The sequence below is a fragment of the Mytilus edulis genome, chromosome 10, assembly GCF_963676685.1.
Source record: "Mytilus edulis chromosome 10, xbMytEdul2.2, whole genome shotgun sequence".
Classification (NCBI taxonomy): domain Eukaryota; kingdom Metazoa; phylum Mollusca; class Bivalvia; order Mytilida; family Mytilidae; genus Mytilus; species Mytilus edulis.
The window spans coordinates 21855595-21868044 of record NC_092353.1 but is presented as its reverse complement, the minus strand read 5'-3'; the positions used below and the strand labels follow the sequence as shown (position 1 = coordinate 21868044).

Sequence of the window (12450 nt, the reverse complement as noted above, 5' to 3'; positions counted from 1 at the left end):
GAGACGAGAGTTTGTATAACTTACATTTCACTGTATAGCATACTATAATTAAATTGGTAGTCATCAGTCACAACGAATTATTTTCCATATATTGATTTCTTCAGGACACAAAATAATAAATAACACTATGTTAATTCATAATTTGAAATACAATGCTACATTTTAACTCCCTTACTACATGGAAGCTATCGAATAACCCGCCCCTGTTAATATGTTGATATAACACTTAGCTACTTATCAGATTGTCACCCTATGATACGATGAAAAATTGTTAAATGTTATATAACAAAGAATTTTAGAGTTGATGAGAGTAAAACTTTCGTTTCAGTGCAAATATGGATCAGTGCAGCCAGTATGTGACAAGTTTCTGCACCTGTACGTTAATTGTGCTTCACATTTTGGTATCAACTCATTGTTTCGAATTAAATGGAACGTCTTCTAATACAGGTACGGATTTCGTTTATCATTATTATTTGTAATGCTTAATCATGATTAATTTGCGTACACTTTTTTAGTAGATCCAAAATATTCACTGGTGTAAGGAAAACACATATTATTTTTAATTCTCCCTGCCGCCAGTAAAACTCTTGCTAAAGTAAGTTATGTATAGATACGCAGCCATTCCTGTAGGAATGCGGACGTTAAATCTATTGCACATTCTCTAGTTTTCAGTGTATTGATTTGTGACCCAGTTTGTCTTTTCCTTGTCTTTTTGTGTTTGATTTTGTTTTGGTTTTTTTTCGTGATGTCGCGGTCGGATGTCCCATTTCTATTTTTCGCCTTAATTTTCAGTTTTTCTTGTCCTGAAAATTAACTTGGAGTTTGCCGCTGGATTTTACGCAAGCAACACTTTTCTTGTTTTATCTAAGTATATAATTCCATTTGGTAATGTGGTTTACAGTGGGCATGTAATTGTGTTCTTTTTTATTTTTAAAATGTTTTGTAAGTATTTGAATGTTTTGTCAATAATTTGTCTGCTTATATCTTATGTTTATTTGTAATGACACAATATGCCACTTATCATGATGTTTAAAATGAACAATTGTTTCTTGTATGCTTTAATCAATTGGTTTTATTGTTTATCACTTTTAATTCAGATGTATAACGAAAAACTAAATGATTGATTTCTTACCCTCTATTCCTTTACGGCCCGCGCTTCTTCACCAACCACTTGCTAGCGTACAACGAATGTTAGAACAGTAGTTACTAAACAATCCGTTTCGATTAATATGTGTAAGCTTGTTTGGCGGGTTTTTTTTTGTTTTTTGTTTTTTTTTTGCCGTTCAGTGTTTCTGTCTATCCCGTGTTTCCCTCTTATAGTTGATGTGTTTCATTCGATTTAGTTTGTAACCCGAATTTGTTTTCTCTTAATCAATATATTACTGATAAACAGCGTTATACTACTGTTGCTTTTATAGGGAGATCAATCTAAGAGTATTTCTATAAGACTCAGACAGAGGATAAAAGGCGAAATTACGTATTATGTTTTGCCATTTTTATAGGGTAAATACTTATATGCAGACTCAACTTTATGCATTATTAATTGCAATTTCAAATTGTTAGTATATTCATTTTTTCAGACTGCAGTTACAATGATACAGAACTGATTGAAACTAGCTACAACCAATCATATTCTATTCCGTTTAATGAAAGTAACATTGAAAAATCAGAAAATATGTTGGATGCTCAAGCTTATAGTTTGGCTCTCTCGTCAAACAGATCAACGGAAATACAGAATGTACTACAAAACATCTCACAAGATATACAAGGCAACATATCAACAATTATCGAGTTATGCTGCCATTCATCATGCTGTACCGACGATAACAGCAGAGATTCTCGAAGTATTTCGTACAGACCAGTACAGAAAACTCAGTGCAACTGTTCACAGTTCCTTGCTATAATAACTGACCAGACCTGCAGATTGAACTTTACTTTTTGCATATACAATTACACTGATACTGTAAGGCTTAATTCTGGTAACAAATCTGGCGAATGCGCGGACATTTCCCTATGGGTTGATTTTATGAACAAATTATCATTCAATGATATTGATGACTGTACCTTTTCGTTTACTGATATTCAAAATGATACACTTACAGTCGATTGTATATTGCTACATAAGAACGGATGTTCAGAAAACGCTTCTATTTACGATATCCCATGTGATCATATTACTTGCGGAGAAGATATGCTCAAAGAGTTATTTTTTACGTATACATGTGATAATCACAATATACAAATTTTCGATAAATCGTGCTTTTGTGATGAGAAAAATCCTCAGCCTAAATGTTCCGAACACTGTAATGATGACGAATGTAATAATAAGACTGGTGAATGTAGTTCTTGTAAATTTGGTTGGTTCGGAAATGGATGTGAACACAAATGCGTAAACAACTGTAAGTCATGTATAGACAACTCAACATGTCTCGAATGTATTAACGGATTTTACGGGCATATATGCGAGCACAAATGTTCTAATGATTGTCATATTTGTTCAAAAGACGGAAAGGCATGCGATTCTTGCAAAACAAATAACGATTTTGGACCTCAATGTGCATGTAAGGTCAATCAGTGTTTTAAGTATAGTCCAATGCTGAGATGTCTCGAATGTAAACAACCTGGTTGGTATGTTTCACTTGGGGGTTGTTGCCCATGTAGTAATAACTGTGTAGGCGGATTTGCCAGTTGTGACCATAGAACAGGTACTTGTTCAGACGGGTGTATAGATGAATATTATGGAGATACATGTTCTGATAAATGTAGTTCCCATTGTATTGAAAAACATACGAAATGTAACTCCATAACTGGAGAGTGTGCAAATGGCTGTGAACAAAACTGGTATAGTTCTACATGCAGTTATGAATGCTCATTGTTTTATCCTTATTGCGAGCTTTGTTCTAATACGACTGAATTTGAAATGAAGTGTGTCAAATGTATGGATGGATATTATATGCCACAGAAATACAGATTTACAGACGATAAACGATACTATTTAAGTGATTATTGTTTCCCATGTAACCATTGTTTGAATAAAAACTGTGATGGGTATAATGGTATTTGTACGGAAGGCTGTAAATTAAAAGGTCACTATAACTCGGATGAGTTTGTCTTAGGAGAGAAAAACTGTGTTTTAGAGTGCGTTTCATGTTGGGATCAGAACTGTGATTTTATAAATGGAACCTGTTTGGATGGTTGTGTACATGGACTTTATGGTAGCCAGTGTGATTTAACTTGTAATGAATCATGTGTAAACAGTACATGCGACCAATCATCTGGTGACTGTCTCTCCTGTAATGATGGATACAATGGTCCTCGGTGTAAAAATAGTTGTGGTCACTGTGAGAGAAACGGATGTGATCAATTCACTGGAGAATGCGATGGTAATATAAAATTGTTCTTGTAATTCATTCATTTTTATTTTATCCGGTCTAATTTATGGACAACAGTTGATCTATCATTTTAATATATATGCACTCTTTGTTACCATTAAAACCAACACCTTAAACACATGGTTTACTGGATAGGTACTTAATGATGCCTAACTATGTATAGGCAACTTTATTGGTTTGCCTAATGGGATGATCTATTTCACGGCATAAAACCGTCAGACGACAGTCGTTTCTATTTCCCAAGAAAACGAAAAGCACACGCAATCTTGAAAAAAATAACAGTAATAAAGCTAAGATCGGAAATAAAAAGAAAGTTCTGTAAAAATAAAAAGATGTGGTATGATAAGTAATGAGAGAACTCTCAATCCGAGACCAAATGCCAAAGAAGTTAGAAATTGAAAGTCACTATACGACCTTCCAAAATCAGCAAAACCCATACCGCATAGCAAGATTTAAAAGGCTCATAAATGTGTAGTTGCTTATATCTTCATCGTTTGGGTCTGGTTGTTAGTTGTATCATCAACAACCTTACCACATTATCTTATCTTTTCATGTATTCATTAATATATATCAACAAAGGTGACAATTTATATATATTACTGCAGGTAGTAACATTGTGACGAAAATAAAGCTATGTAAATGGGGTTATTTTTATCTGAAAAACAATCAGATAAATTTAATTTAAGAATTATCTATCACTGTCATTAACAAATGCATTATACGCATATGACAATAGTCAGATAGGTTATAAATAATGTATAAGTTTGTCGCTCGTTGATAATCGAAGTGTCACACGCTTTAAGATCTTTGCAGAATTAATGTCTTCATTTTTTTAAAAAGGAAATAAAAGCTCACAACGGTTTTTGAACATCTATACAAACTGTTTACAAGATACAATGTACACATAAACATAGTTTGGGGTCTATGTTTTTCAGCTGTTAATCCCTATTCAAACTCAAGGTTATTTGTTAGAACAAGTTCCAATTATTATTAAAAAAAACGATGAAAATAAATGAGTGTTTAAAAGTGGGAACGGATTAAATAAATGTTTATTGTGTATGTTTTACATATATATTAATATACATGTAAGACTCAGATCGACGTCAGTTCCTCAAATTGATGTCAAAATCTGACGTCACACAATAAAATAACTTTCCAAACAACAGTCAATTTTATATCCCTTAAATCGACGTCTATTTTTGGTTTCCCTGATCGACGTCCGTTTTATGAACCTGTCGCAGTGATATCACATTTTTATAAACTGGTATTATATTTATCATTGATTCTTATATAAGAAAACAGTTATAGGTGCTTTAAACTACTTCACAAAAAGACCGCAAAACAATGCATTGACAAGACGTCGTTTTGGGGAATTTAGATGTCGATTAGAGGGTCAAATATTGGACTTTGATTTGACGTCGATTTGATGAGCGTGCATCGATTTTAGACCGGACGTAGATCTGAGTATAACATAAATAGATCTGCTTGCTTAATTGTAGGAATTTGCTTACCCGGGTTCTATGGCAATAAGTGTGATGAGATGTGCTCCAGTTGTGTCGGATCTGTCTGTAATCAGATAGGAAAGTGTACACATGGTTGTAATCCAGGTCTTTACGATTCTTTCTGTGACAAACAATGTCCTATGGATTGTTTGATTTGTCACCCATTGAAAGGTTATTGCATCGTTTCAAACTCAACCAGCAGTAGTGAATACCATACTTTGAATAAATCGACTACAGCATGTACATCTAATAAATTTGGCATAAATTGTAAACAGTACTGTGGCATAGGTTGCAAGAAAACAGAGCAAGGTCTAAGTATCTGTGACAAATACACTGGTTTTTGTGATCAGTGTTTACAAGGTTTTCATGGCATCACGTGTGGAAACCAATGTAATACTACCTGTATTGATGAAGACTGTGACCGAGATGGATTTTGTACAAAGGGGTGTGTATATCGCTGGCAAGGAAACTATTGTCAGAGTAAGTATATGAGGTGAATGGTGATAAGACCACCACGAATTAGGGTTTACAGAACTTCATAGATCGGTGTTAATGGAAAAAAAACCACTGAAAAATGAATGAGATACTTGCTTATCGATAGTTTAAAGTAGACAAAAATTCCAGAGCAATTGAAATAGCACACTAATAACCGGTGTTATGAAAACACAAACTTGAAGTTATGGACTCAATTAAACAGGTGTTAGAATGTATTTCAAAAATACCGATCTCAATTTCAAAGGGGAAATAAAAACTCATAAAATCTAACGCTATCAATCAGCGGAACTAGTAGGAACACCTACATATTTCTAACTTGGTACAGGCATTTTTCGATATGAATTTTGGGTAAACGCTGGTTTTATAGCTGGTTTAACCTCATTTTTGTATATAACAGTTCGGTTTTTAAAGCTCTGTTATATTTCCAAATTAGGTTAAACAACTTAAACATACATAATAGGTTAATGTGACAATAATCGGGATCTAGAGCTAAAACTGTGTACACGTACATCACAGACATATAACACAACTTACTAACAAATTAAAACAAACACAAATTAATCTAACTGAAACACCAACAAAAAATGTGTAATTTGACAATGATGTCAACAACAACAGTTTTTGTCGAAGACAGAACTTCATTCCGTAAAAAGTTTTCCGAGGACTAGAAGCGAAAATTATGTGAATATTGATACTAGGATAAACAAAATAGAAACGTTACTTTAAAACTCTGTGTGTCCATATTGCACGTCAGGACCCAGCTACACTATGACTCCTCAAAGGTAATAAGTAAAATAAAATATGTCGGGATGCATGTCTCGTCAATTGTCATACGACCATAAGATGGTGTTATTCCACCACTGGCTTGTATCTTCTAATTTGTGGTAAAGGTAAAACTAAAAGAAAACATCATATGTGGATTTATTTTTCTGTTTACCATGATAATGTCTTTTTATACTGATCTAACTATGTATTGTTTATAATTAAGAGACAAAGAAATTTTGTTTTGCTGTTTAATAATCAAGATATCATTGAAATGAAACTTTTAAAAAGCTCAGACTTTTATATTAAATGATACTGCAATAAGAAGGTGTAAACTATACAATGAAATAAGAATCAAGTTAAAAAGATTATCCATGTGTTACATTATTAAGATAACTGTATTGGTTTCAGATCATTTTCCTATTACTGTATTCGAGGAAGTCAGTGGAATATTGTTCGGTGTGATGTGTGTTCTAGTCTTTTTCATTGGAGTTTTGTGTGTTACGCATAAAAAGCGGTAAGAGCGTCTTCTTTTGTTTAAGAATTAAGTTTATAAGATCTTGATGCCTAATCAGAGTCTAACATGACATGTTAGATGCATTTGAGCCGTCTTTATAAAAGTAGAAGCGGAGATATTTATGAAACATTATTCGATGATATTTCAGTCTTGTTCTTTCCAATGTGTTTATCCTAAAAAAACACACTAGTTTGAAATATTTTATCCACCGCAATATTAGTCAATGCGATCAGGATGCTATAAACTACTGACGTCTCTGATAACTTCTGCTCTCCTCTGAGTGTTATAATAATTCAAGTATGGTGCAAACACTGGTAAATAACATTTAGTCTTAAACAGTCATTTTAATTTAGTTAAGAAATGCCTATGCCAAGTCAGAAATATGACAGTTGTTATCCATTCGTTTTATGTGTTTAAGCTTTTGATTGTGCCATTTGATGAGGGAATTTTCCTCGGACTTCGGTATTTTTGTCATACTTGTCTTAAATGTCTGAACCTTAGTTAATTAGTTAAAGTATGAAAATTAACTGTAAGACTGAAAATGACTTCAATTTTGAGAAACTAAAACAAAACTAAATACATATCGATAAAAATTTACAGATTGTATTCATGAGAATTCACTATCTTATAGACTATCGCTACTGTTAACGTATACTTTGGAATTGCATAAGTTCATATCTTTACACAAATTACGTTGAATATGTACTGGTTGATACCTTCGACTAGGAGATCATGATTTATTTGTTAGTTGCTATTGGCATTCTAGCGTTCGGTAATCGGTTTACTCTTATTTTGGTGCTTTGTTTTCATTGTATTTTTGTAAGTTGTTTTTATTTCATGCTAATATTTTGAGTTAAACAGATTGCTAATTATTTTTACAGTATGTTTTATGTTATGCTATTACACCACTGTGTCAGGTAAGGCATGGTTGAGCTATCACAGAATTTTTTAGTCCACCACATTCCATTCTGTATGTGCCTATCCCAGATCAAGAGTCGGTAATTTAGTGGTTGTGATTAGTTCGTGTCTTCCAGGAATTATTTTCTTATAAATTAGTCAGTTGGTTTTATCCTTTGTATTGTTTCTCATTGTTCATGACGGGGTTTTTCATAGTCAACTCTTGTAGTTAAGTGCATTACAGATGTCTATAATTGCTTGCATTCAACTTACTGTGAAAGTACTTTAATTCGTGGGTATCAATTTTCGTGGTTTTAGCAAGATTTACATGTTCGTGGGTTTTTAAATTCGTGGATTTTAATTTTCCAAAAAAATAATTAAATGAAAAATTAAAGCCGTTAGAAGCGAAGGTTATAAATAGTCTGGAATGAGGAAATTGCAAAGTAACATTGACCCGTGTAAATCGTAGTGATAACACTTATTAACCCATGATAAAGTGATCAACAGATTAAAGACCATCAATGGTGTTAATTAGGCCATAAACCTGTCACTTAAAGAAAACAGTAACATGAACAAATGCTATAAACATATCTTGAATTGTCAAATAATTCTTGAAATTTTAATTTCCCATATGTAGGAGAACTATGAGGATATAAAATGAACACTTAATCATACTAGCATATCAATACCGGAAATCTGACTTTCATCGATCAAAAATATTTTTTAAGAGAATTAAAAGATCAAACGTTGTACAGTTTAGGTTATTAAAGATTAAATGTGTATAATCCTGCATTTGGTTGTAGTTCAGTGACAGCTTTTTAAGTAATCTCAGATTTGGCATTCTTCAATATATTCTCTAGAATAGTCAAACCTACTGATGGGGATCTTTCCATGTCATGATGTCTTGATTTGGACAATGGTTGTTTTTATTTCGTTGGACACTTAAACCCCACGAATGAAAGTACTTTCACAGTATTTGAACTATAATGGAAATTTGTCTTATCGGCAATCATACCACTTTCCTTTTTTTATGAATATGTATTGTTCAATCTTTTAAGAACTGTTCATATCAAATTGAATGTTTCAGATGAAAATTTGTATACTAATGTACTGAACAGAAGAATTGAGGCCAAGGAAATGACCATTTATATGCATAACAGGTCACTTTGTCTTCTAGGGGTTTTCTCGTGACTTCATCATCGACAATCTGTTGTTTAATTGAAATAGCATTTCATTATGATGTCCCGGACATCGTAGTATAAGTGTCTGAATGTGCATGGTAATGATGTTCTGGTTGATATTGAACCTATTCAGGCTAAACAGCAACTTGGCAGTGAAACTGCTTTGAATAACACATCTTTCTTTGAATTACGTCATTATTATTCTTTATGCATCGTAAATCAAACTTATCATACCTCATGGAAAATACATAATTACTGTTTATTTTACAGGGAAGAACTTAGAAAATACAGAAAAGAAAAATCTTTGTTATTGAACAGCAATGACAAAGTTACATATGTTTGAATGTTAAAAAATGGGTAAAGCCAATTCACCCTCTAGATGTTCAATGTTTTAAAATCTAGAAAATTTTAAAGTCTTATGAATTTTGCAAATTCACAGTAATTTCTCAAATATGTTTATAAATGTTCTATTAGTGAACTATACACATTTCTATTTACGGCACGTTTAATAGAATATTATTTGTTTCTCATCAATCTTTGTCTTGAGGGATACTAAAATCAAAACGAATTAAAATGCATTTAGTTGACATACCATAGACGTACTTTCAAACCTTTCTTAAAAATATCATGCTTATGAAATACACAGAAGGGGGATTGCTATACCATTTAACAACATCCTTAGTTATACAAACATTAATGTATAATAAACGTTATTGATGAAATAGATCAAGCCATTTATTTTCTCTGTTTAATTGTTTTAAATATATCTTTGTGGTGCCTTTTATGGCTTATGCTGTATGGGTTTTGATGATTGTTGAAGGCCATATGGTGACCTAACGTTTTTAACCTTTACGCCATTTTGACTCTGGTGGAGACTTGTCTCATTGGCAATCATAACAAGTCTTTTATTTTAAAAATCATATAAATGAACTTCGATAAGAACGCTAATTACACTAACTACATATTATACACTTTTTATTACAATGTATTTTGTCCAAAAATATAACTGATTACTATTGTAACTTTATAAACCAAATGCTGACTTGTGTGTAATTTTATAAACATGATGTGTGTTTTGTAACATCTTGTGTTACAGATGTTGACATTGATGATTTTTATCAAACTTTATCAGTTGCTGATATTTACTGTTTTGTAAGATTTAAACATGATTTGCGTGTTTGTGTTGTCAATAATGATCCAATTTATTTCGTGTCACAGTTCTATCAAAAGTAAGTGTACTTTCAATTATCTCAAAATTTATTATTCATTGATAATATATGTATTTTTTCATTTCAAGAGAACTTTAAATTGAAGCTATAACCCTGCTTTTGTTTAGATTGAAAGAAAAAGTGCCAAACATCTGTCAACTTTATTTTTCGGTTAATGGTATCTGAAAAAAGTTTTAATAGTGCCTTCTTCTCATGAAATGAATAAAATATTTCATACTGAGTACGCTCAGAGCTTACATTGATCTAATCTACCATACCGCTTGAGTCCTGAAAACTCCGTTACTTAGTCACGTTTTTAATTTGGAATAATTGAATCTTCTAAATGGCTTCCAATGTTCATATAGTGCAGTTATATTCCCAGGAAATGTAAAATGTCATCAGTCATAATTGGCACTTCATAGGAAAGAACATACATTAGTATAGCGATGACATTTATAAATCACGTATTGTATGTTATCATTAGCATCCCATGGGATATAGATAAATCAATAAAACTCAAGTGGAGACTGACATAGAATGTAATTGATTTTGAGTTAATATTGTATATAAATATTGATGTATTCATCTGCATGTATTTGAAACATGTTTACGTGAACATTTGTTTTACTCAATAAAGAATGTTTTTCACGATACCTGTTTTACTTGCAATAATATTGTAGCACACAATAACTCGCTTTGACCTTGTTCGCATTTGCACATTTAGATCGATTAAAGTTCAGGGTAAACGCTTTAAATAAATCTTGATTGGTCTAAACTAAAAACAACAACAAGAGAGGTCTCTAAATGTTTTAGAGTTGCTTATAAAAATAAAATTAGGCATGATAGCAAAATAGAAATATATCTAGAGAGTCCATATTACGAAGATGTGATCAATTACAGTGCAGTCGTTCTAATATTTAGTATGGGAGTAAATTTACACATTAACGCTCTGCCAATTTGTATACTCAATGTAGACGCGTCAATAGAAAACCTCTATAACATCATGTATGAAATTTTTCGTTGTTGGTATTGATTTTTTTTGTTGTTTTTAGATGGTCTACCAATGAAAATGATTCAAGCTTGTGTTGATGACTGTAAACAATCAGCAAAATCTATATCTGGTAATTTCTATAATTTTCAAATAGAAAAAAGGAGGTATCCAATATAGGTCATTAATACATAAACCAAAAAATATCTAAATCTTTTTTCGTGTTGATGACATGTCTTCAATGTATTATATATGGTGTTGTGGGTTTCACTATTGTAAGTACAAATGGTTATCAAAGCTTATAATTTGATCCACTGAACGCAAGTTTTGTCTACATAAGACTCATCAGTGACGCTCAGATCAAAATAGTTAGAAAGCCAAAATAAGTACAAAATTGAAGAGCATTGAGGACCCAAATTCCATAAAGTTGTGCCAAATACATCTATTGTAATCTATGCCTGGGATAAGAAAATTCTGGGTATTTCGAATAATTCATACTTTTGAAAACAGTAAATTTATAAAAATGACCATATAATTTAAATTCATGTCAACATCGATATAGAAACATATGCATCACGTACAGAACACATATGATGCTTCATATGTTCTCGAGATCAACCTAGAACATGAAACCTGGAGAAGTGAAAAAGAAAATCTTTACTAGCGGGAGTTAATTACAAATGCAGTTTTATGAAAATTTCAGAATTAGATTAATTGAAAGTATACAGTAAAAATTTTGATTTATAAGATATAAATCTTGGCTTCAGAATCGAGGTCTTTGCTTATAATGTTACAAATCAATGTAAAGCTGATGAATTGACTGTGCAAATACTTCTTCAGATAATTTATATGTACCTCAATTGTTGACAATTTTGCCTTTTGTGTCGGTTTGTTTTGCTCCCACACTGTTGTCAATATAATGGATGTCTATGCGACTGTCATTTTAGTGACAGGTTTAGCTATAAAACCAGGTTGAATCCGCCATATTCTACATAAAGAAATGCCTTCCCAAGTTAGTAATATAACAGGTGTTTTTCATTCGTTTGATGTTTTTAAGCTTTTGATTTTGCCATTTGATAAAGGACTTCTTTATGTACGTGTTCTTTGAAACTTGTATTTGTAAGGTTTGTTCTTATAGTATAGCTGTAAATCTTTTGTCCCGGATTGTGGTGGGTTGAGTGATGGGAAACATGGTAATTCCGTAATATTTTGGATATGTCTGTGCGAAGTAAGAAGCCTGTAATCGGTGATTGTTGTTGGTTGCTGTCTATCCTATATGTTTATCGTTTTTTTGTAATGTACATTAAAATGACTGATTGTCTTCTCATTAGAATTGTTTTACATTTTGTCATGTCGAGGTCTTTTATGGGTAACTATTTCTATACGTTTTTAGTTTGATCCTTGCTGAAGACCATACGTTGGCCTTTTTTAGGTGCTTACATCTACTTCATGTAGTCTCTGTCGGATAGTTATCTCATTCAAAAAATTTTAAAAAGTGTGATTACATA

General features: G+C 32.1%; 1 protein-coding gene across 1 annotated transcript; it reads left to right on the top strand.

The window, feature by feature from the left end:
* The first annotated feature begins 206 nt into the window (after positions 1-206).
* Positions 207-10989, top strand: LOC139490629 (cell death abnormality protein 1-like). The gene is made up of 5 exons (XM_071277524.1): positions 207-447; positions 1581-3383; positions 4892-5374; positions 6563-6668; positions 9017-10989. The coding sequence occupies exons 1-5, from the start codon at positions 336-338 to the stop codon at positions 9087-9089; spliced, it is 2577 nt and encodes an 858-aa protein (XP_071133625.1). The 5' UTR covers positions 207-335; the 3' UTR covers positions 9090-10989.
* Positions 10990-12450: the final 1461 nt, after the last annotated feature.